The following is a 20,462-nucleotide window of genomic DNA, read 5'->3' on the forward strand; positions in this document are numbered from 1 at the left end:
CAGAAAGTTTTACATCTAGATAATTACTTCAAACATAAACAGGTGAGGTGGTTGAACAGAAGCTCCAAACCAATAGTGATGTAAAACAATGAATCAAATTGTGGATATGAAAAACCAAAATAAATAATCTACACATCTAAAAACGTCATTTTTTACATAAATAAATCAATTTTTGATCCTTTTGTAACTAATGAAATGTGTTTTGACCAAAGCAGAGACGGCCTAAAATCATGTTTTTTGTTCCATAGCTGGGGCAGAAAGGCACTTGTACTGGTGAATCTTTGAAAATGGCCTAGATGTTGAAGTAGCTTCATCTGATGCTGAGGGAATTCCTCCTCTTTTCCTTCCCATCACTGAGGATCACTGCTCCACATCCCATTTAACCCGTTCTCCTAATTCACTTAGTAGGCCGTTCAACCGACAAAGCAGATTAAGAAAGGAGGAACGATAGGGATTAGGGATTAAGGTTATGGTTAATATAGTTAACAGAAATGTTAAGCTCCTTTTTAGAAGTGCTGCTTTGTGTAAATCCTTCATGTCTGTGGAATAATAAGGACATTCTGGAGTGAGGAGACTTGAGACACGTTAAAAAACATAGTAAACATGATTGAACTGAAGCCGTTTGAGTAGGCCTACTTTGTTTTGTACCACTTTTCCACACCAAGGATATTTGGCTCTTTCCCCCCATTTAGCAAAAGTTTCCTGAAGGTTTATTTTATCAAGGATACTTGAGTATAAGTATAGCAAGATCCTTTGTAGGACATAGTACACATAATGCAGTATACTAACTGAATTCTCCAGACTAAATTGGTAAGTTCACAATAGTATATAAAAAGTAAACTTCCATTATACGGCATCACTCTTGCGATGTATAATTCTTGTATACTTCAATAAAATACTACTTTTTGCTGAGGGTCATAGCTAGCTTCAACTGAGGAGCTGCTAAAGCTCGCTAAACTTGGCTCCGCCCTAAACCCCAGAATCTCTGTTCGCCTCCAAATGAAGCAACGACTAAAGAAGAGACGGATAAAGTGTGAGGTCAAATTCAAACTCAAATTGTGGTTGTCACATACACAGACATATCCAGTTCGACATGTAGTGAAATGGTTTGTGCAACCACCCAACATGTAATCATGCAGGGGTGGGTTTTAATGATGGATGTTAAGGAGATGAGAAGACGAATCATAAATTACCAACAACATTTTAATACCTAAAAAAACAAAATACAATAGAGCATAAATAGAATGTTTCATTTAAACCCATCTTTGCAAAACAGTGACAAGAGTATTAAAGTCCCAAATCTTTTAAAATAGTCTTCTACTTTTGATCCATGCAATACAATTCTTGTGTTAAGGCAACAGCAAAACAATGTGTAATACTTTTAAAAATATAAATACCTGACTTATGTTTTGGTGTTTCCAGTTAACCCCTTGCTGCCTGAATTTATTTCCATATATGAAAACAAATCACTTGTGTTTTTGCTTTCAAGTTGTGGTCAAATTAAGTTACCTTACTTTTTTGAAGTTTATATGTATGACTTATATACGGATTTAAAAAAAAATATTTAGGCTCACGTATTTATTGTTGTCTCACAAGCAACCACTAGAGGGCGCTGTAGGTATGTTAATGAGTACTTGCTACTGATAGCAATGAGGAAGAAGAAGTGCAGCTGATCTGCCTAATCAGTGGGTGGAGTCCAAAACAAATATGGAGGACGCATGAATTGAGCTTGCTTCTGCCTGGCTTGGCGGAGCTGTCCAGAAGCATCTCCCCATAGGGCAACTTATACTAAAGTGCGACTTAAATCATTATTTTTTTCTTCTTTAACTACCGGTATGCATGCTTTGGCTGCTGCAAAATATACTCCGGAGCGACTTATAGTCCGAAGAATATGGTAATTTTGGAGCTGAAGTGGTTTAATGCATATTTGCATAGGGGTTAAATTACTGGCTTGCCTTGATCTTATCAAATGGCATAAGCATCAACTTTTCTAAGAAGCTGAAAGGACACAGCTTATTGTACACACGCTCTTTAATGTGCTGCACTGGAGCATCTAATTAGACAACCAGCCTGTAGCTCCAGAGAAAAACAGCCTCTCTGACAAAGTGCTCTTCAAGTCCACTTCTTGAAGTCCTTGTGCAGCAGAAAACCGGAGCTTGTTTACTATTCCTGGATCTATTCACACACCCAAGCCATGAACACACACACACCTCTTAATGCAGCTGAGCTAAGTGCTTCCCAAACACACACACTCATGTCTGTAATGTAATTGTGAGGCGCAGCCGTGAACAGAAAGTCAGTGTGACCTGCAAGAATACAAGGCCGCGGCGGTAATGCGATTACCAGTGTTTGAAACATCACGATGACACAAAGACAAAGCAGATCGCAGGAACAGCAGAGGGTGAGAAGACGGAGTGAGTAGAAGAGGGCGGGGCGGGAATGCAGCAGGTGAGCAGTGATGGATCTGCAATTAGGTCAATTTGGTTGTGGCCAGAGATCACGGCTCCTGATGATAAATATTGATCAATAGAAACCACTGAGGCTGAAATGGGAGCTGGCAGGAGTGCAGCCGGCAGAGAGGAGAATGGTTACAGCTGTGGCCGCTCATAGGAAATCACTGCTTTTAGGCAAGGAGGGGGAAGCTACCCCTGAGCAAGGCACATCCAAGTTTTCACTTATTTTCATCCGTCACTTTGGATTCTCCCATCCAGTTTGTTCTATAAACTTTTTCTTAAATCTAAAAATGTTTGTAATAATCAGTGTTTGGGGTTTAAAACAACACAATGTATTCAAAATGTAGAAATGTCATTAAAACATCACAGAGAGCAAATCTTCAAGAAGCTAAAAACACTAACAGTGAATAAATGAAAAGTTAAAGGGCCTGTGCTATTCTTAAACCTTTTATAGTAAACAATATCCATATATATGATGATATATTACCTTTGGCATACTAAAGAACAAATTTTTTATGAATTATAAGTAAGACGACTCAAACTTTGAGGCCCCGCCTTTTTTCTCCTTGTGGGTGGCGCCCATTTCATGACATCAATCAACAGCCGGCCTCGGCAGCGTGTCTGTGTTTCACCCACAAAAACAAACGACAAACTTTTGCAGAGATGGATGTGCATATTGTGCATACAAAATAAAAGTGTTTAGCCGATCACCGCTTGTCCTGCAGAGAAAGTGGGTGTGTGCGTTAGCCTGGGGGTGGAGCTGATAGCGCAGAGTCTTCCTGGAAGGGGCGGTTCTTCACTTTCATACGTATATTCCGCTTTTGGGTTTTTTACAGTGAAGAAGTAGAATTATACACTTAAAATCTCAAAAAAGGACTGCATGCCATAGGCCCCTTATGTTAAAGGTAAGAAGAAAAATAAAGTCAATTAAAACAAAAATGTAAAAAAGCTCTATTCCGATTAATGAAAGACTCGAAATTCCAGCAAAGCACAAACCGCAAATTATGAATTTCTCTTTCAAGATCAATTTACAAACGATTGGCACTTCAGTGAATTAAAAAGGATCCATACGTCACAACCGAATCCAAGTCCCTGATAGGTCCAAGGTCCGCCCGGTTTTTACTTTTTATGCGCGTTCTATGAATGCCAGTTTTGTACATAATCAAAAGCAGTCATAGAAATTTGTGTAGCAACACATGAACATGACAGTTTTGAACAAGGAAGCCCGGAAGCCGCATTTACCCACATTCACATAGGCTTTTCATTGATTGCAGCACAACAGTTGGGCTGTGCCAGAATCCATCTGGTCCCAAACTACGCCTCTTTAGGGATGGCTAGTCCTGTTCCTAGGCCCCGCCCCTTTGTGATAAAAAATAAAAGGATCACAAAAATGAGATAATCACAAATGATCTCCACCATAGATGTTCATTTAAAACATGACTGCTCGAGCGTTTGACAGTTTTGCATTATCAACAAGTGGTTCCTAGATGAACTGACCTGGTTCCAATGACGTCTGTTATAAGAATTAAAAAAACAAATGGGATGATTTCCAGCCCAGATTTTTTCAAAAGCAGATTTGCAGTTTAGAAGACTTTTAAGGAACCAGGTGACTCAAGTAATTGATTTAAACCAAAGCAACCAATTATTAACCGACCAAATATGATTGATTAATATGATATCTACATTTGATTATATAATATATAAAGTGACCTTAAAAACACACACACACACACACACACACACACACACAGAATGAGAATAAAAACAATGTAACTGATAAAGAAAAATTGGCAAATTAAATCAATTAATTGAAACAATGTTGTGTATTTTTCATTCTAAAACATCACATCAGAGCAAAGAAACTTAATGAATGGAAACCCTAATAACATTAAACAGGACAAGATACAGAATAAAATCAATATAAATATTTATGGTATTAAAAAACAAACAGCCAGATATTTAAAAAAAAGTAATTAAAAATTTATAAAATAAATGAAAACGTTTTAAAAATAAAAACTAATTAAAACATGTAAGGGGTTGAAAATGTGACTAAAGAGCGCCAGTACATCCTTAAAATATGTAAACGCCAACAATAGTCCAAAGTTACATTTAAAAATCTTCGCAGAAGTTCTCAGGTTGTCAAAGAGATAGTTCCACATGTGAGGACCATGAACCGTTTAGGTTCTTGAAGTAGGAACTGTTAGCAAACCAACACCTGAGGGTTCTGTGAGGTCTAAGAACCGACTGTTTTAAGAATCTTACAGTTAAATTCTGGAGCTGACTGGTGTCACATGAATGCAGAGCAAAGATCTAATACAGTCAGAAACCCTGAAACACCATCAAGTTGAGGTTCTGGTCTTTGACTTTGCCTGCATGACCAACACGGAGCGCCCAGAGGTGCAGCGCTCAGATGAACACACAATCTTTCCTCGAGCGGATGTCAATGTGATTTCAAATGCAGTTTTGCCTTCATGACTGCCAGGAGGTAATCATTAAAAATGGGGGTGAAAAAAGAAATAATTGGAACAGGTGTAGTTGGCGGGAATTCAAAAGCAGTTCTGTCTTTGCAAACAGTTTTTTTTTCTTTGAGTTATCATTTGCAGCCTGGTGACTCAATTTCCAGCTGACGGCTACAAACGGTTCTGCATGATTGCCAGGAAATTGAAAGTGGTTCAGAAAAAATAAAATAAAAAATGGAAACATGAGGCTGGATTCATACACTGTTTGGAAATGCAGCTCCAAAGCTGTTAACCGCAGACAGATTCACTGTGGATTCATGCACTAATTGACTCATTTTTGCTCCTGGTCTTTTTTTCACCCAGAGAGAAAAGATTGGACAGACTAGGTCCCACAGGAGCCCCCCCACACACACACCCCCACCCCGCCTCAGCTGTGGTTGAGCGGATGGCCAGTTTATGAAAGCTGTACAGGAGTCCAGCTGCAATCAAGCTTCTGCGCTTTTTCATGGGGTTTTAAAGACAGACTCCGACAAAAAAAAAGTGTTTTCAACGTGTTCTTGAGTAATCTTTCTGACAATGGAGAACATAGATAAATAAAATTAAGCTAAAAATTGCATTATTTCAGTTTTTCTTTATTCAAATCGCAGTAAATCAGGGACAGATGAAAAAAAATGCAGTTGGAAAAAGCTTGTGGCTGCGACGTGGAAGCTACTATGGCAAGCCGCAAGCTCCCTGCTCAGCTCCATTCCGATGCATCCGCTTGCAGAAAAGTAGATCCATCTTCGTCTTTGTTTGAGCTGGAATCTGGCTCAACACTGCAAGTACTGCTGGATAGCTCCATTTCTGTTGCATTAGGTTGGGGTTGGGAGGGGCTGTAAGCTAGTGGGCTACTTTGCCAACAGTCCGGACCTACACTTTTTATTTTGGCTAAAAACAGCCTCAGAATTAAAAAGACCACTGGATTTTATAACTAGATCAAAAGTTGATCGGACTGAATAAATATTCAAAGGCTTAAACACCTCCTGATCATCCTGATGACACATCATTCATTTGCATGCCGTTAGTATGACGGAAAAGTTGATAGACCAAATCCATTCCCTTCACAGACGCTCCTGAAATTAAAGCTGAAATTGCTTTCTTTTTCAAATTACAGCTACGGGAAGAAGAAAAGAAAAACCTGTCATGCATTTGAGCAGCAGTAAATGCAACTCGATTTGTTCCTCATCAAACTCTTTTTTTCAGGTTCTCCTCTTTCAAGGAGAAATCAGAACTTTAATGATTCAGGACAACCTGAAAATACATCACAGGTTCTAAAGAACTGCAAAGCAGCAAATCCAGATGAAGAAATCAACAGGCTTCATTTGGAACAATTATCAAGCAAATGTAATCGTAGAAATGATCCCTTTGAGTGATTTATAGCAGCAACAGCTGGTCCTGTAACACTGAAGAAAACAGGCAGACATTCCACTAAACTTAAACTGAAATCCCTTTGATGAGAGTTCCCTTCAGGCTTTTGTGGATCCTTGAGTGCAAGTCCTTCATCTTCTCTTCCCATCTTTATCCATCTGACCAATCACACCGTTCCTCTGCTCGTCTTCATCGCTGCCGTCACGTAGTGGAACTGCAGCTGCATTCTGGTCTGCAGACTCAGGTTCTGGAGGAACACGTCAGCGAATGAGTTCAGAATGAAGCCGGACGCGCTCCTGAAGAGACGCACCCCCTACCTGAGGAAGGCTCGTCATCTTCCTCATCATCTGACTGTGGTCAAACTCGCTGTAGACGTTGGCGTCCTCGCCAGGGTCGTCCTCGAGGATGTACAGCTCTCCTGCGTGGACATCTGACACGTTCACCTGCAAACGCAGAGTTGATATCAGGACGCGGGACACGACACGTGACGGCAGAGGAAAAGCACGCACCTGGAAGGTGACGGGGTTGAAGCCCAGCCACAGAGTGTATCTGTAGTCCCAGGTGCGCAGCGAGTAACCCATCACCTTAATGTCTTTGAGATCAGGAAGGTCAGAATTCTCCTAAAACGAGAAAGTCAGAGGTTACGTCTTTAGATGGAGGAGGTCTCTGTTGCTAGGTGATCCTGTGAGGCAGCTGACGAGCGAATGTCGGCCCAAACGGCCACATTCAGACGATTCCCCGCAGCCGGAGCAGAGCTCATGCATATTTACGCCCAGGACGGCGCGCTGATGGCGGTGGCTCTGGCAGGAGGGTCAGAGAGCAATGGCGTGCAGACGGGAGGTAAATGACTGACCTTCACCGCTTTCGCTTCGTAATCCGTTTACAAAAGGATGAAGGAGCTTTGTGGGGGAACGGGGGTCTGCCTCCTGCTTTGCTGCAGTTTTCTTTGGGTTCAACGGTACCTGCGGCATGTCGGCAGGTCGCGGGTACTGGCTGAAGGCGATTCTCTCCGCGTTCTTCTTCTTCTCCTGGTGTTTAAAGCTGGCGGCCAGACTCTTTCCCTCCACACACAAATCCACCTGAACACAAACGAACAGACAGAGACGGCGTTCACATCCATGTTCTGGCAAAATCCAGGAAACGCAGACATGGAAGCTGAACGAAGGCTAAACACGGCCCGGATCGAGTCCACGATGAATTACCGAGGTGACCTTGTTCCAGGTTTGATGTGAAGTGAGAGTCAATGCTTTAATGTGATATAAATATTAGATGCAATCATTTATCACTGATGCTTTAACTTTACATCAATCACAAACCCCGCCCAGATCTGCTGTCGGCGATTCTGGAGGAGATGAAGAATTTATTCTTTAATAAAGAATCAGAAGCTTTACATCCACGAGCATGGAATTTGATCATTTTGGTCCCTAAAATGTAAACTCTGTTGCTGATCCTCAGAAGGAATTATTTTAGAGATTGGGACTTTGGGGGGGAAAAAAAGAGGTTTTTCAGGTATTGTTATTTAGATGTTAAATAATTTAAATACAAAAGATTATGGGCTGTAACATTTTCAAAGTGCAATCATTTTTTTAGGCCAGGAACGTACTAAAAGTTTCCGGCAATACATTTTTATTATTATTGCTTTTCATTCATGTAGAGAGGAGAGGAAAACAAAGTTTAATCTCTGGTGGTTTAGTACAAAGAAATGATCAGTCTCTATGGTGGGTTCATCTTCACAGAAGAAAAAAAGATATCTGATAAGACATCATTCGTTTCATTTTGCCTTAAACAAGTTTTTCATTCACTATCCATCAGCAATATTTTTTTTAAATCCTGCAGCAGCCTAACGTTTCTTAAAACATCTCAACATTTCAGAGAAAGAATTTTAGTCACATGACGCTAAAAGTTGAGCTTCAACTGATTTTTTTCTGCCTCTAAAACCTTTAACACCATCTCCACTATCAAACACGGAGGCGGAAGTATGATGCTTTGGAGGTGTCAAGCTGACAAAGCAGCAGTGGGCGATTCTTCTGCGATTGCAGCTTTTGATTGTCTGGATACACCTGATCCAGGTGTGGAGCTGCTGGACCGCCTCTGGGCTAAAGGGTTGCAAGTAAGTAAGTTTTATTTATTCAGCGCCTTTCCAAGATAAAAAAATCAAAAAGCGCTGAACAATAAAACACAATACAATATAATAAAAACACAGAATCAATCAATTAAATATGATATAAAACAAAAATTAACAGAAGAAAATAAACGTAGAATAGAAATAACAATGAAACCTGTCAGCTAGAAGCATGTTTGAATAAAAGTGTCTTTGGTTGACTTAAAAGAATCGGCAGTGTCGGCCACACAAAGGGACAGAGGGAGGTCATTCCCGAGTCTTGGGGCTATTGCCTGGAATGACCGGTCACCTCTGGTTTAATATTTGTTCTTAAAAATATTTTAAAGATTTTTGATCGGAGGGCAGGGCCAGACGCGTAGGGACAGAGCAAGTCTGATAAGTATTGTGAGGTCTGTCCATTTAAAGCTCTATAGGTTAAAACTAATGTTTTAAAATCAATACACCACTTGATCGGGAGCCGGTGCAAGGAGGATAAAATGAGGGTGATGTGTGCCCTTTTGTCAGATCCTGTTAAAAGCCTTGCAGCCTTGGGACTAACTGAAGACGGTTAAGAACGAATTCATTAAAACAAGTAAAAAGAGAATTACAATATTATAAACGAGAACAAATAAATGGATAACCATCTCTAAGACGGAGTTAGATAAAAAGGCTTGCAATTTTGCTAAGTTACGTAAATGATAAACGTTTTCTGATACAGGGCTGGACAGAAGAGCTCAAAGACCCAAGGTGCTGGGAAATGATTGGGATTGTGTTTTCTGTGTTTCAGTCTTTTCTGAGTTTAGCTGAAGACTGTTACTTGTGAGCCATGATTTAACACAATCTAATCGTTCCGTAAGTTTATGGAGTTCAAAGTCTTTGAAGGAGCAGTACAGCTGAACATCATCGGCATAGAAATGGTAGGACACATTCTTAAAGTTATTCGAAACCTTTCCTTTGGAATTGATACCAAATGGATGTCACATTGAGGGCGAAACCGGCCTTTCAACACACACACCGAGACAGCGAAAAAAAGATTTGAAAAGGTCCTGGAGAGGCCTGAGGTTCTCTCAAACCTTTATGATTCAGAAAAACTGGAGGAGATGAAGGAGGCTCTATGTTAGCCATGAAACCCGATGAGAGGATCTGCAGGAGGACCAGAACAAATGACATTTTTTCTGCATTTTTTTGTCTCATACTGTTCCTATAAACTGATCTTTTTTGTTAGAAACAAACATACAACATTAGCAGAGATCAGCTGAGGAACCAAGAGAACTTTGGTTTCTGCTTGTGCAATCAAACTCTGAAACATAAAATATACTGAAGCATAAAGCTGCAAATGAAACGAACAGTGAGGTTTTGCTGAACAAAAAAAAAGGCTAAAACATCTGCAAATAGAACAAAAGGTTCCCTAAAAAGGATTTTTTTTTTTAAACTTGCAGAACTAAAAGGATTACAAGAAAATCCAACCCCTTAAACACAAAATATTTCTCAGATTGTAGCACAAATTCATAAACAATTTATGGTTGTGCAGGGATTTAGTCAAAGTTAAACTAATATTTCTATATGCTGTTTGTTTTTCAGCAGGTTTGAAATATTGAACAGTGATTCGAGGGATCTTCAGCGCAGAAACATCTATTTTTCTATTTTAGGTTTAAAAAAAAAAATTAAAAAAAACAGACATCCACTTGCATGAGATACTCAGGTGATCACTTCATCTACTGATACCTGCAGGGAGACGTCAGGACAGTGTTTGGGCCCTCTGAGGCCGGCCAAGGCAGAGACGGTTGGAAAGACGTCCAGCAGCTCCACCATGTTCCTCACAACTTTATCATCTACGAGGGACAATTTCAGAAAGTTAGATTTATCAAACTGCTGCAAGCAAAGCGAGACGGGAACCCAGAGTTACTTCTTTTTTTTTTAAAGGCACTTTCATTTCATCACAATTGCATCACTTGTACTTGAAGCAAAAAACCATCCTTAGGCAAAATATCAAAGTACATCCCTGAAAACTGTTCTCTGCAGCTCTGCATGAATCAAAGACTTCATTAAAGTCAAGTTGGAAAAATAGTAAATATTTTAAACAAGCCTCTGAAGCTCGCGGAGAATTTTACATTTTTCCTTTGTGATTTCTCATGAGTTTAAACATTAACAACGTGCTCAAGTTGAGCTGAATAGATTTGGTTTTTGACCCTCACACTGGAAGCTGGGCTCTGATCCACTTAAGATGTCTATAAATGGAAACGTTGGCTCCAGCGCCGCGTCAGGGTCTGCGGTCACGCCGGGAACGAACATGATGAGAGGCACGCGGGTCGCCACGTCGAAGTTTGAGTATTTGGCCCATTCGCCATGTTCGCCCAGAGACCAACCTGCAGAGGAGGAAGAAAAAGGTGTGAAAGATGGGAGTTCACACTAATTCATCACAAAAAATGTTTTAAATGCAGGGATATTTGGGTGATTTATCATGTATAGAATCTACTGAGTTTTACTTCATAAAGAGACACAGACTAGCTTTACGTTCTCCCCTCTAAGGTTTTCAGAGAGAAGTGATGCAGTTTCAAAGCCCAGAAAACCCAACGTAACAACACTGCCCTCTGGTGGCCAAAACAAGGACAGCACATTGGTGTCTGAGAAGGAAAACCAAACACTTAAGTCCCCCATGACCATTTTTTTTATCCCCCTTTCTGATGATAATTAACATGTTTTGTTGGTATTTTTCTGATTATGAAGGAATTTTATAAAGGGAAATTAAGTTCAAATCGTGAATCGGGAGCAGATGAAAAAAATGCCGTTTGAAATCGATCATATTTGTGACGTAGAAAATATGCAGGACAGGCCACAAGCTCCCTGCTCCGCTGCCTTCTGATGCATCCACTTGTAGACGATCAGATCCATGTGCGTCTTTGTTTTTCCTCGTTTGAGCTGGATCAAAACTGTACGGCTGGAGAGCTCTGATACTGCTCGCCATTTTTGTTGCGCCAGTAATGTTAGGTTGGGTGTGAGGGGCCGTAAGCTAGCGGAAGAGTGACGGGAAGAGGTACGAGGCTGCTATGCGCAAACAGTACTGCAACAGCTCAGAGGTTAATCTCTATTGAACTACTGTTGCTCTGCAGAAACTATGTTCAGGAAAACGAAAAGTTTTTGGATTTTGGCTAAAAACAGCACAATCATAATAAAAAATAAAAAGACTTCTGGGAACACTCGATTTTACCGATAAATTCGAATGTGCTTTTAAAAAAAACAACTTTATTTTTGGGGGGGGGATCTGGATTTTTTTCCCCCAGCACTCTTTTCTTTCTTGGGCTTCTATTTTCCAAAGTAAAGTCCGCCTGCCCGTTTCTTGCTGTGTGCAGACGTCAAAATGGCCACTAGCAAAAAGGAGCTTCTAGGAACAGTTTCTTCATTTCTATGAACTGCCTCTGCAACCGTCTGGTTTGCTGCCCCGTCTGAACTTGGGGCAGCAAACCGGACGCAGCAAAGTATGTTTTTAAGGCTGTTGCTACCAAAAGTGGGAGTGCGACAAATTTGTCTCAACGCCTGAAACAAGTGGCGCTCTGTTGAGTACAGGAAGTGCTGCTCTACGAGGGTAGTTCCCAACTAACCATGATCAGACGTGAAAACAACCATGGTGCTGTCAGTCAGTCCCATTCCATCCAGGGCGCTGAGGAGCCTCCCCACCTGAGCGTCCATGTATGACACCGCACCGTAATAGTGCTGCCGGATGCCCAACTGCCACACACGACAAAGACGATGAAGGCACTTCTTATCCTAAAGAAGACTTGGGGAGGAGGAGTCCAACCTGGAAGTCTTCAGGAATGGGTCCAAACGGGAAGCTAACGTTGAGTTTTTGGACATCCTCTCTCTTTCTAACATCTGTCCAGGGATTGTAGGCCACAGCTGGAAGGAGTTTGGGGACGTCGGGGTCAGGGGCCAGGCTCATTTTGTCCAGGGGATACAATTTCAAGTACTCCTGTAATTATAAACAGGAGAAAATAAAAGTCAATTGCACAAAGCAAACTGTGAGCAAATGAACTAAGTGAAGGGGTTTTGGACCTGGGGTATTCTGAACGGTATGTGGGGTTTATGGAAGCCCACAGCCAGCAAGAAAGGCTGCGCGGCGTCGGCCCGGCTCTTCAGTAACCTCAGCGCCTCGTCTGTGCTCTCCATGTCGGGGAGCGTTCCCCCGGGCTGCTCCGTCACGTTCACCGCACACAGCAAGTTGGCGTGGAGTTTCCCGTCCTCTCCTTTACACATCTGGAAGCAGTTTTTAAAAAGAGACCATCCTGTTTTTTATTTCCCCGGTCCCTGAAAACATTTTTAGAATGACTGAGAAAACCACCCTAACCGTGTAAAAAAGGTCTTCATTTGGGCAGGTTTTCACAAATATACTGTGTCAATTAAATTAGTAAGTTTACCACCAAAATAGATCTTCAACTAAAGAGTTATCAAATGGTGTGCATGTGTGAGTGCGTGCATGAGTGAGTGCGTGCGTGCGTGCGTGCACGCGTGCACGCATGTGGGGCCCTGCAACAGACTATAGAGTTGTCTAGGCTCTGGATGGATGGATGGATGGATGGATGGATGGATGGATGGATGGATACTCATTTTAGTTAAAAACTAATCATTTTTGGTTAAGAAAGTAAAAAAGCATGGATTTAAACTGAACTATTAAAGTTTGACCAAGTATTGAATTCTAACATAAAATGTAACTGAAAATGTTTTTATAACAAGCGATACTTGTAAAACAATAACATTAAAAGTAAACTTGGGTTTATAAATGTAAATAATCATAACTGAATTTACTAAGTAAGCATTGATTTGGTTTTGATTGTGTCACTAAGCTTGTAAAAGCCTTTAAAAACTAAAACAAAAGTTTGCAAGCTGGAACATTATTAAAAAGTTATCAAATCAATAATGATGACTAGATGTTTATTTCAGAACAATTGAATAATATTCTCACGGTTTACACAATAAAACATTCTTAAAGTTCAAATGACTCCTTTATCTCTTTTTTTTGACCCCATCTTGAAACATCCATCTCTCGTCCAGATGACCAAAGATGAATCAACCAACTTCACTTCACTTTTTAAAAAGACGTTTCCTAATCGGGCAGCACTTCAACAAGTCTATTCTAAAAGAGAAGGCCCGCATTTATTTCAGTTACTGCAAACACAACTGTTTACTTCATTAGTAAAACTTTATTAGTATAAAAGGTCAGTGACAATTTATGCTCTCCTTAAATTTCTGTTTTGTTTTACCAAGTAATCCAACTCGGAATTTAAAATTCAGGAAAGGTAACTTTTAAAAAGTTTAAATAAAGTCCTGTTATTTTTATGTACTTTGTGTTCGAAAAGATACAGACTTGTACTGATAAAAAACAACCTAGATCCTCCTTTTATAGATGTAAACAAGGAGACAGTTATCCTAATTCAGGTTGATCAAAGTAAAAAATTGAAAAAGAAATAAACACTACAGAATCAATTCATCCTCCGTCGGCTGGTAAATGTAATGTTTGCTTTGTTGGCTGCCGTATATTCAGATACAAATATTGTTTTTTTTTATTTCTGGATTGTCAGAGAATAAAATACTCAGTTAGACATGATAAACAAAGTGCTCAAAAAAGGAGTGGGTGGAAGAAAAATCGCATTCATTCCCACTCCAACCTTACAAAATATGATGCACACATTTCTATGTTTTAAACCTATAATCATTATTTACACAATCACAAAAGAAATAAAGGAAATAAAGTACCAAATCGTTGCCTGTACTTTGTCCCATTAGGCTTATCAACATCTAATGTAGGAGTTTCTAAAATGCTCTGGTTTTTTTTGGTTTTTTTTCAGCGTTATAAAATGATTTGCATCGTCTTATATTTTATTCTCTCTGTAACCTTTAGTGACATTGATTTCAAAAGTAAAATCCTGTTTTTGCATTTTGTAGGCGTTTCCCCATACCTGGCTTAAGGTAAGGCAGTACTAGCATACAATATAATATATTTATATGTACATAGTATTGCGACTGAGAAATATATGTATCCTTATACTTCTTGATATTTCAGCAACATTTTAACTTTCCAACTTAATGTATGGTCCTTTACTAGGAATTTCATGTCATGTATTTGGGAAAGGCGCTTTCCGTTTGGCTCGTACCTTGGCCTTTTCAAATCTAAACGATGCTGGATGGTAAGCAGGGATGCTCCAGCTGTAGGGATAGTCATCCGAGTGGTTGGAGGCGATTCCTGGAGAACATCAGGAGCAAAACGTCTCAGTTTGACGACAAAGATGAACTTGTAAACAAATTGTGCCCTTTTACCTGGATGAAACACTTTCCCCACGGACGCAGTGAAGTATCCGTGTGATTTGAAGTATTGAGGGAGAGTGGAGAAGTTTCCAGAATGGGTCCTCCAGTAGGACTTGAAGTCATAGAGCCGGGTTGTGTCTGGTCTGCGGCTGGTCAGCATGGATGTCCGGCTGGGGGCGCAAACAGCTTGCTGTCAAAATGAATAAAAAAAAAAAAAAAAAAATCAAAATTTTAAAGAAATAAAAATTTATAATTTGGGTTCTCTGACGTTCAGATGGATGAAAAACACTTACCTGAGAAAAGGCATTCAGAAATACTAGACTCTTTGAAGCCAGCTGGTCAATGTTGGGCGTTTTAACAAGGGAGTCTCCATAGCAACCAAGGGAAGTCCTCAAGTCATCTGCCACGATGAAAACCACGTTCTTCCTCTCTGGAAAAAAACCCCCAATAAGTTAATAAGGTTACTAGAGTTCACTAGAAACTCACCCGTCACAAGTTTCACTTCATTTGATCTCCACGAGAACAGTTAAATTTAATTAGCAGCTAATGCTAACATCACTACACAAGACGCTCATTTCCGGCAATGTGAGTAACCGAGTTAGCTAACTGACTTCATTCATAAAACACAAGTGGACAAAAATTAATGTCATATAATGACCAGGCATTTAAACTAAATTAGTTCGTTAAAAATAAAAATACCTTCTCTCGCTCCCGCAAATAATGCCAAAATTTGCACCACCAGAACAAAAAAGCAAATACAGGTGAACATTTTACGACATCTGAGGGGGAAAAAATCCAGGATAGAAAAGAAAATAGAAGCAAAGCCAAAAGTAGCAGCAACAAACACAACTTCCTGTTAAAGAGTCACGGTCGCGTTTTATTGGTCTCCTCATCAGGGGCCTACTTCACTGCAACACAGTTCAATAAATCTATATGTTTATTATTTTATTGTTTTCGTTTCATTAGGATTGCTACCATGATTTTCATTCATGTTCAGTCATTCTTTCACATTAAAACTTTATTTGGTTTTAACAACCATTTCCTTCTATTTATTCCTTTGTAAAAAGATAAAATTGTTCATATTTTATAAAAAAAATAAAATAAAATATTTAAATGATAAAAATCCAACTTATTTTGTTAAAAAAAAAATCACTCCATTAAACTTTTATTTTAAAAGGCAACGATGAGGTTCCGATTCAAGTGTTTGATTGACAATCCCCAAACTTGACGTCACGTACTAAAGATATTAAATTAATGAACTCTTACTCCTAACGAAATTTCAAACGATTTTGACTTTTTTTTCCTAATTTGGTTTGTACATTTACTGAAATAAAACCAAAAGGAAAAACGTAAACATGAATACAGGTAGGTTATCATCAACTTAACAACCTTGTTTAATTAATTAATTTAAGATGCAATCTTAAATCATGATCTCTTAGGGATTTAATGTGTATCCTGTAAAAAGTTTAAACTTAGCGAATAATGAATTGAACCAATAACAAAGCGTTAACATATTTTAAAATCCGTCTAAATATCAATAAGAAGACTATGCATTTGAACAGAAAAGATCCTCGGCAGTCAATAAAATATTGCAAAGGGCAAAAAAAAACGAAAAACACTAATTTGATGGGCGCCTTGTAGATGCGAGTGAGATATCAGTTTTTGGTTAGACGATCTTTGTTAACGGAAGCCGTTCGAACATGGCGAACGCCGCGGCGAAGCGTGAAAATCTTACCGCTGAAAATAAAAATGAATTGGTGGAAGCAAAAAGAGCGAGAACTGACGACGAGAATGAAGGAAAGGACGAGATAGTACCCGACACTGAAAATATTCTGTCGGGCTTCAAGACGTCCAGCGTTTTAAATGACTCTGCGCGGGAGAAAATCGCTTTTATCCACGGGAAGGTAGTTTTTCTCAAAGTTAGCCATCTTATGTCTTTAATCAAACATTCAAATGGTAAAATAATATTAAAATAATGCTTCGCTTATTCGTTTGATTGTAATATTTTATAGAACAGAAAGATACGGTAGTTTTTGTCTCCTTGAAAGAAGGTATCAAGTCACGGCAGTCACTTCCGGATTTTTATTTTACTTTTCAAAATAAAAGTTGTCTCTAAAATATGTATAACCTTGAGTGTTATTCAAAAATTCCTTTTTCAATGACTTATTAATAATTATATGATCCCAATCGGAAGGTAAATATTGTAACACACAATTTTCTCTTCTCAGATTGATGACCAGGATGCTGTGGTTATTCTGGAGAAGACTCCATTCAGAGAAGAAACACTCACTGAGCTCCTCAGCGGTTCCACACTCAAGCTCGAGATGAGAAATGACATCTACAGCTCCTATCAGCTGCAGGCTCCACCTCACCTTAACGGTATTGTCATAAAAATCTTAACAAAATCTGGACAAGGCTGAGCAGAGTTGAAGAAACTAAGATTACATCTTTCTGCTGTTCTGCAGAGATTAAGACGACGGTGGTGTTTCCTGCAACAGAGAAGCACATAAAGAGACACCAGCGGCAGGAGAGTTTCCTGGTAGAAGAGTCGGCCGAGGATTATCAGTCCATCACGCTGCCTTACATTCAGACGCAGAGTTTCAGCCTGCAGGTCAGCTAACGGATAACACCCTAGAGTCTTTAGAAAATGTTAAAAACTTTCAGCTTTACTTGTTTTTTCTCTTTTAGTGGGTTTATAACATCCTGGAGAAAAAGGCAGAGGCTGACAGGATAGTGTTTGATGACCCAGATCCACATGTTGGATTTGTACTACTTCCTGATCTAAAGTGGGACCAAAAACAGGTTAAAAAATTTTTTTTAAAAGTGTTGTGTGGCAGCACTGCTGTCCTGCTTTTGTTTAATAAATCTTTGCTTTGTCTCTCAGCTGGATAATTTGTACCTCATTGCAATAGCAAGACAGAGAGGTATTCAGAGTCTCAGAGACCTGACCTCCGAGCATCTCCCTCTGCTACAAAACCTCTTCCAAAAGGGAAAGGTGAGCGTGAATGCTCCCAGATTCATTCTGCAGAAGTCTTTTCCTCACAAAACAATAGCCACATCTGTGCAAATGTGTTTTAGGAGGCCATCCTGCAGCGCTACAACCTTCCAGCCAGCCAGCTGAGAGTCTACCTCCACTACCAGCCTTCCTACTACCACCTGCATGTCCACTTCACGCGGCTGGGCTACGAGGCGCCGGGCTGCGGCGTGGAGCGCGCCCACCTTCTTTCAGACGTCGTCCAGAACCTTCAAACAGATCCCGAGTTCTACAAAACGCGGACGCTGTACTTCCCGCTGAGGGCCGACGACGGGCTGCTCGGCAAGTTCAGGGAGGCTGGGAGAATATAGTGAAGACGTCGTGTTCAAGAACTTCCTCTGGAGTTTTGCTAAGATTGTTTGGTCTTTTGATCTGTAGTTGTCTGATTTTATAGACTTTATTTGCAATCATGTTTTTGTTTGTGAAAAGAAACCACAGGATTACTTTTGAGTCTGTTGCTAAAAGTAATGTTCTTAAATCCCCTATTTCATCAAACAAGTATTTTGGAGTTTTGATGAAAAGCGTTTTTCTACTGTTTTATTAAACAATTTAACCATAAGTGTTTGTTTTTGTCTGATTTTGTTGAGGAGTAAGATGTTTGGAGGCTCAATTTTAGGGTTTTAGTGTAAAGTTGTTTTAACTGTCTAAAATTTTTTTGATGACTCATTTCAGATTTAACCCTTGAGCTATCCTAGGCACTTTAACATTGGGAGTTGGGTCATCTAGACCCACTAAGAGTGCGCTAAACCTTTTTTCTTCAGTGATTTGTGATCTTCACTGGTGTCCATGGATTACATGAAATCTTTCCACCTTTATCCACCTTTGTCATGGTAGGAATAACACATCAATGTAAGGGTGGGGTCATCTAAGATAGCACAAGGGTGAAATACGTTGCGCTGTAAACCTACAGAAAAACTATAACACTTTTTTGATTTTGTAATCCCACCTCTACGCCGCTAGGTGTCAGTGTTTCTTCGTTTTTTTAAATGGCATAAAACAGATTTTTTTTTCTTGCAAAAAGTAAGTTTCCTGCTTTTTATTTTCATGCCATCTAAACAAAACTTTACGCAAACTAGTCCACACCTTAGTGAGGGACCTGATCTTAACTGCTAGAGGGGCTTCTTCAAAAAACCTTCCCTCCCCTCCAGCATCATCGTGCACTGAAAGTCTTAGAAACAAAGCGCAACATTGGGGTGAAAATACGTTTTTTCCTGCACTTTGAAACTGTGAAAACTTCTTTAAACTTCCTGCGAAGCTCTGACTTGATCCATGACTTGACACGGTCGAACATCTTTGGAGGAAAAGGACTTTTATCTGAAGTCAGTTAGGTGGTGCTGCGCTTTGTGCTCGGGGTGCGTTTACGGACCTTCTGTAAAAATCCTAACCAAGTAAATTTGTCAAAGTAAAATGTATATTTAAAATATTTAATTTGAAAAGATTACAAATAACAAAGATAAGTTGTTGTAGATGTGCTAAAAATAGCCTCTATATATGGTTATATATTTTTTTGTATAAAAATAAAAAAATATATAAAGAGGTATTACGGAGTGGATTTGCTGCGGACATTCAATTGAATTTAATTTGTGTAACTTAAGTGGATGCAAATCTGTTATGTCATTTTCTTTATTTTTAAAATTTGTTTTTAAAGCAAATTGCATAATAATTGCAAACATTGCAAACGAACGACAACATAAAAAAATCCTGGTATTTTTAACATTAATATCAAATATATCTAGGCCTTTTTATGAGCGTTTTTTTTAAGAGAACAATTAGAGTAGAGCGGATGGACGATTTTCCGTGCCGTGCTGGAACGCCTCCTCCCAGAGCGGAGAACGCCAGCGCAGGACGGAGACAAATAATCCAATCATTAGTCCACTAAAGGCGCTTGATGTCTTGGCTCCAGTCTCTGAGGGATGACTTCACTCTGAGGCCGTTTGAGGTTCCGCAGACGCCGTGAGTACCCTCCTCCCGACGCTTGGGTCAGTGTTGGAGGTTTGATCAGTAATCGATACTTTGGGTTTTGGTGCGGGGTTTTTTTTTGGCAGCGGCTCGCGTGCGTTGTTTGGTGTGCGGGAGCTGGAGTTGAGGGAGGAAACGCGTGTTTCCCGTTAGGACCGCAGCTCCGGGAGCGCGTGGGAGCTTAATTGTTTTTGGGAAAAGCTGATTCAAGCTCTTCTTCTTAAAGGTCTCAGACTCTCAGCTGATGAGTTCACGAACTCCCTAAACAGTTGGTAATTTTCAGTTTAAAATGTGCCTGAACTTTTAAAACTTCATCAACAAGAACAACCAACTTTATATGTGAGTTTTTAGGACACCCCTTTATATAAGTTCACTTTTCATCTCCTGTAACCGTAGTTTAAATGTACTTTTGCTGATAAAAATGTCACTATATGAGCCCCCCCCCGGTGGAAAGCTGTCCTTTGCAGCCCCACATTCCTCAGCGTGAGCTCAGTGTTTGGTGGATGCAGGTCAAGGACGATGCAGCTTAAACAGTTATCTTTCACCTGTGTAATCCTGAGCAGAGACAGCAGCCACGCTGGCCTTCACGGGGGCAGAAAAGGAGCTGATCTGCAGGAGGAGGCAGAATCCCCCCCCCCCCCCCCACACACACACACACACACCCAGACTGCCTCTGAGCAGCCCAGAAGAAGAACAGAAACCGGGGATCAGGGACACGGTGGTCGTTCAGGGAGCTATCACACTGAAACTTT

At 40.0% G+C, this 20,462-nt stretch overlaps 3 protein-coding genes across 8 annotated transcripts in view; 2 read left to right on the forward strand and 1 right to left on the reverse strand.

The window, feature by feature from the left end:
- Positions 1 to 6,251: 6,251 nt before the first annotated feature.
- On the reverse strand, positions 6,252 to 20,355 carry ids (iduronate 2-sulfatase). Of its 4 annotated transcripts, none has more exons than XM_078954363.1 (13): positions 20,256 to 20,355; positions 15,011 to 15,147; positions 14,730 to 14,887; positions 14,567 to 14,655; positions 12,471 to 12,671; positions 12,217 to 12,387; positions 12,020 to 12,146; positions 10,616 to 10,786; positions 10,146 to 10,252; positions 7,282 to 7,398; positions 6,829 to 6,939; positions 6,637 to 6,762; positions 6,252 to 6,566 (listed from the first exon to the last, which is right to left on the reverse strand). In XM_078954363.1, the coding sequence occupies exons 2-13, from the start codon at positions 15,022 to 15,024 to the stop codon at positions 6,486 to 6,488; spliced, it is 1,473 nt and encodes a 490-aa protein (XP_078810489.1). In that variant the 5' UTR covers positions 15,025 to 15,147; positions 20,256 to 20,355; the 3' UTR covers positions 6,252 to 6,485. The 4 variants fall into 4 exon arrangements, with proteins under 4 accessions (XP_078810489.1, XP_011478788.1, XP_004073601.1 ...); XM_011480486.4 differs by having other exon boundaries at positions 14,730 to 14,907; positions 20,256 to 20,350; XM_004073553.5 differs by lacking the exon at positions 20,256 to 20,355 and adding an exon at positions 15,417 to 15,597 and having other exon boundaries at positions 14,730 to 14,907.
- dcps (decapping enzyme, scavenger) lies at positions 16,364 to 18,310 on the forward strand. Its single transcript, XM_004073554.5, has 6 exons — positions 16,364 to 16,621; positions 16,946 to 17,096; positions 17,183 to 17,328; positions 17,406 to 17,519; positions 17,602 to 17,712; positions 17,796 to 18,310. The coding sequence occupies exons 1-6, from the start codon at positions 16,418 to 16,420 to the stop codon at positions 18,060 to 18,062; spliced, it is 993 nt and encodes a 330-aa protein (XP_004073602.1). The 5' UTR covers positions 16,364 to 16,417; the 3' UTR covers positions 18,063 to 18,310.
- zgc:66433 (uncharacterized) overlaps positions 19,528 to 20,462 on the forward strand; it is a 51,051-nt gene continuing 50,116 nt past the window's right edge. For 2 of the 3 annotated variants that reach the window (XM_011480477.4, XM_011480483.4), the window contains exon 1: positions 19,528 to 19,704. In XM_011480477.4, coding sequence (XP_011478779.2) covers positions 19,640 to 19,704 — 65 coding nt within the window. In that variant the 5' untranslated portion in view covers positions 19,528 to 19,639. The remainder of the gene's footprint in view (positions 19,705 to 20,462) is intronic. The other variant, XM_011480478.4, reaches the window with a different exon arrangement.

This window comes from Oryzias latipes, chromosome 10, assembly GCF_053564925.1.
Source record: "Oryzias latipes strain Hd-rR chromosome 10, Olatipes_Hd-rR_3.1".
NCBI classification, from domain to species: domain Eukaryota; kingdom Metazoa; phylum Chordata; class Actinopteri; order Beloniformes; family Adrianichthyidae; genus Oryzias; species Oryzias latipes.

Bases quoted from the DNA above. Each gene is read 5' to 3' on its own strand.
- ids (XM_004073553.5), bottom strand. From the start codon at position 15,486: ATGTTCACCTGTATTTGCTTTTTTGTTCTGGTGGTGCAAATTTTGGCA. The intron at 14,908-15,010 runs GTAAGTGTTTTT...TCATTTTGACAG, and splicing joins TTCTGAATGCCTTTTCTCAG to CAAGCTGTTTGCGCCCCCAG. The intron at 12,672-14,566 runs GTACGAGCCAAA...AACTGCTTCCAG, and splicing joins TTAGATTTGAAAAGGCCAAG to ATGTGTAAAGGAGAGGACGG.
- dcps (XM_004073554.5), top strand. From the start codon at position 16,418: ATGGCGAACGCCGCGGCGAAGCGTGAAAATCTTACCGCTGAAAATAAA. The intron at 16,622-16,945 runs GTAGTTTTTCTC...TTCTCTTCTCAG, and splicing joins TCGCTTTTATCCACGGGAAG to ATTGATGACCAGGATGCTGT. The intron at 17,097-17,182 runs GTATTGTCATAA...GCTGTTCTGCAG, and splicing joins GGCTCCACCTCACCTTAACG to AGATTAAGACGACGGTGGTG.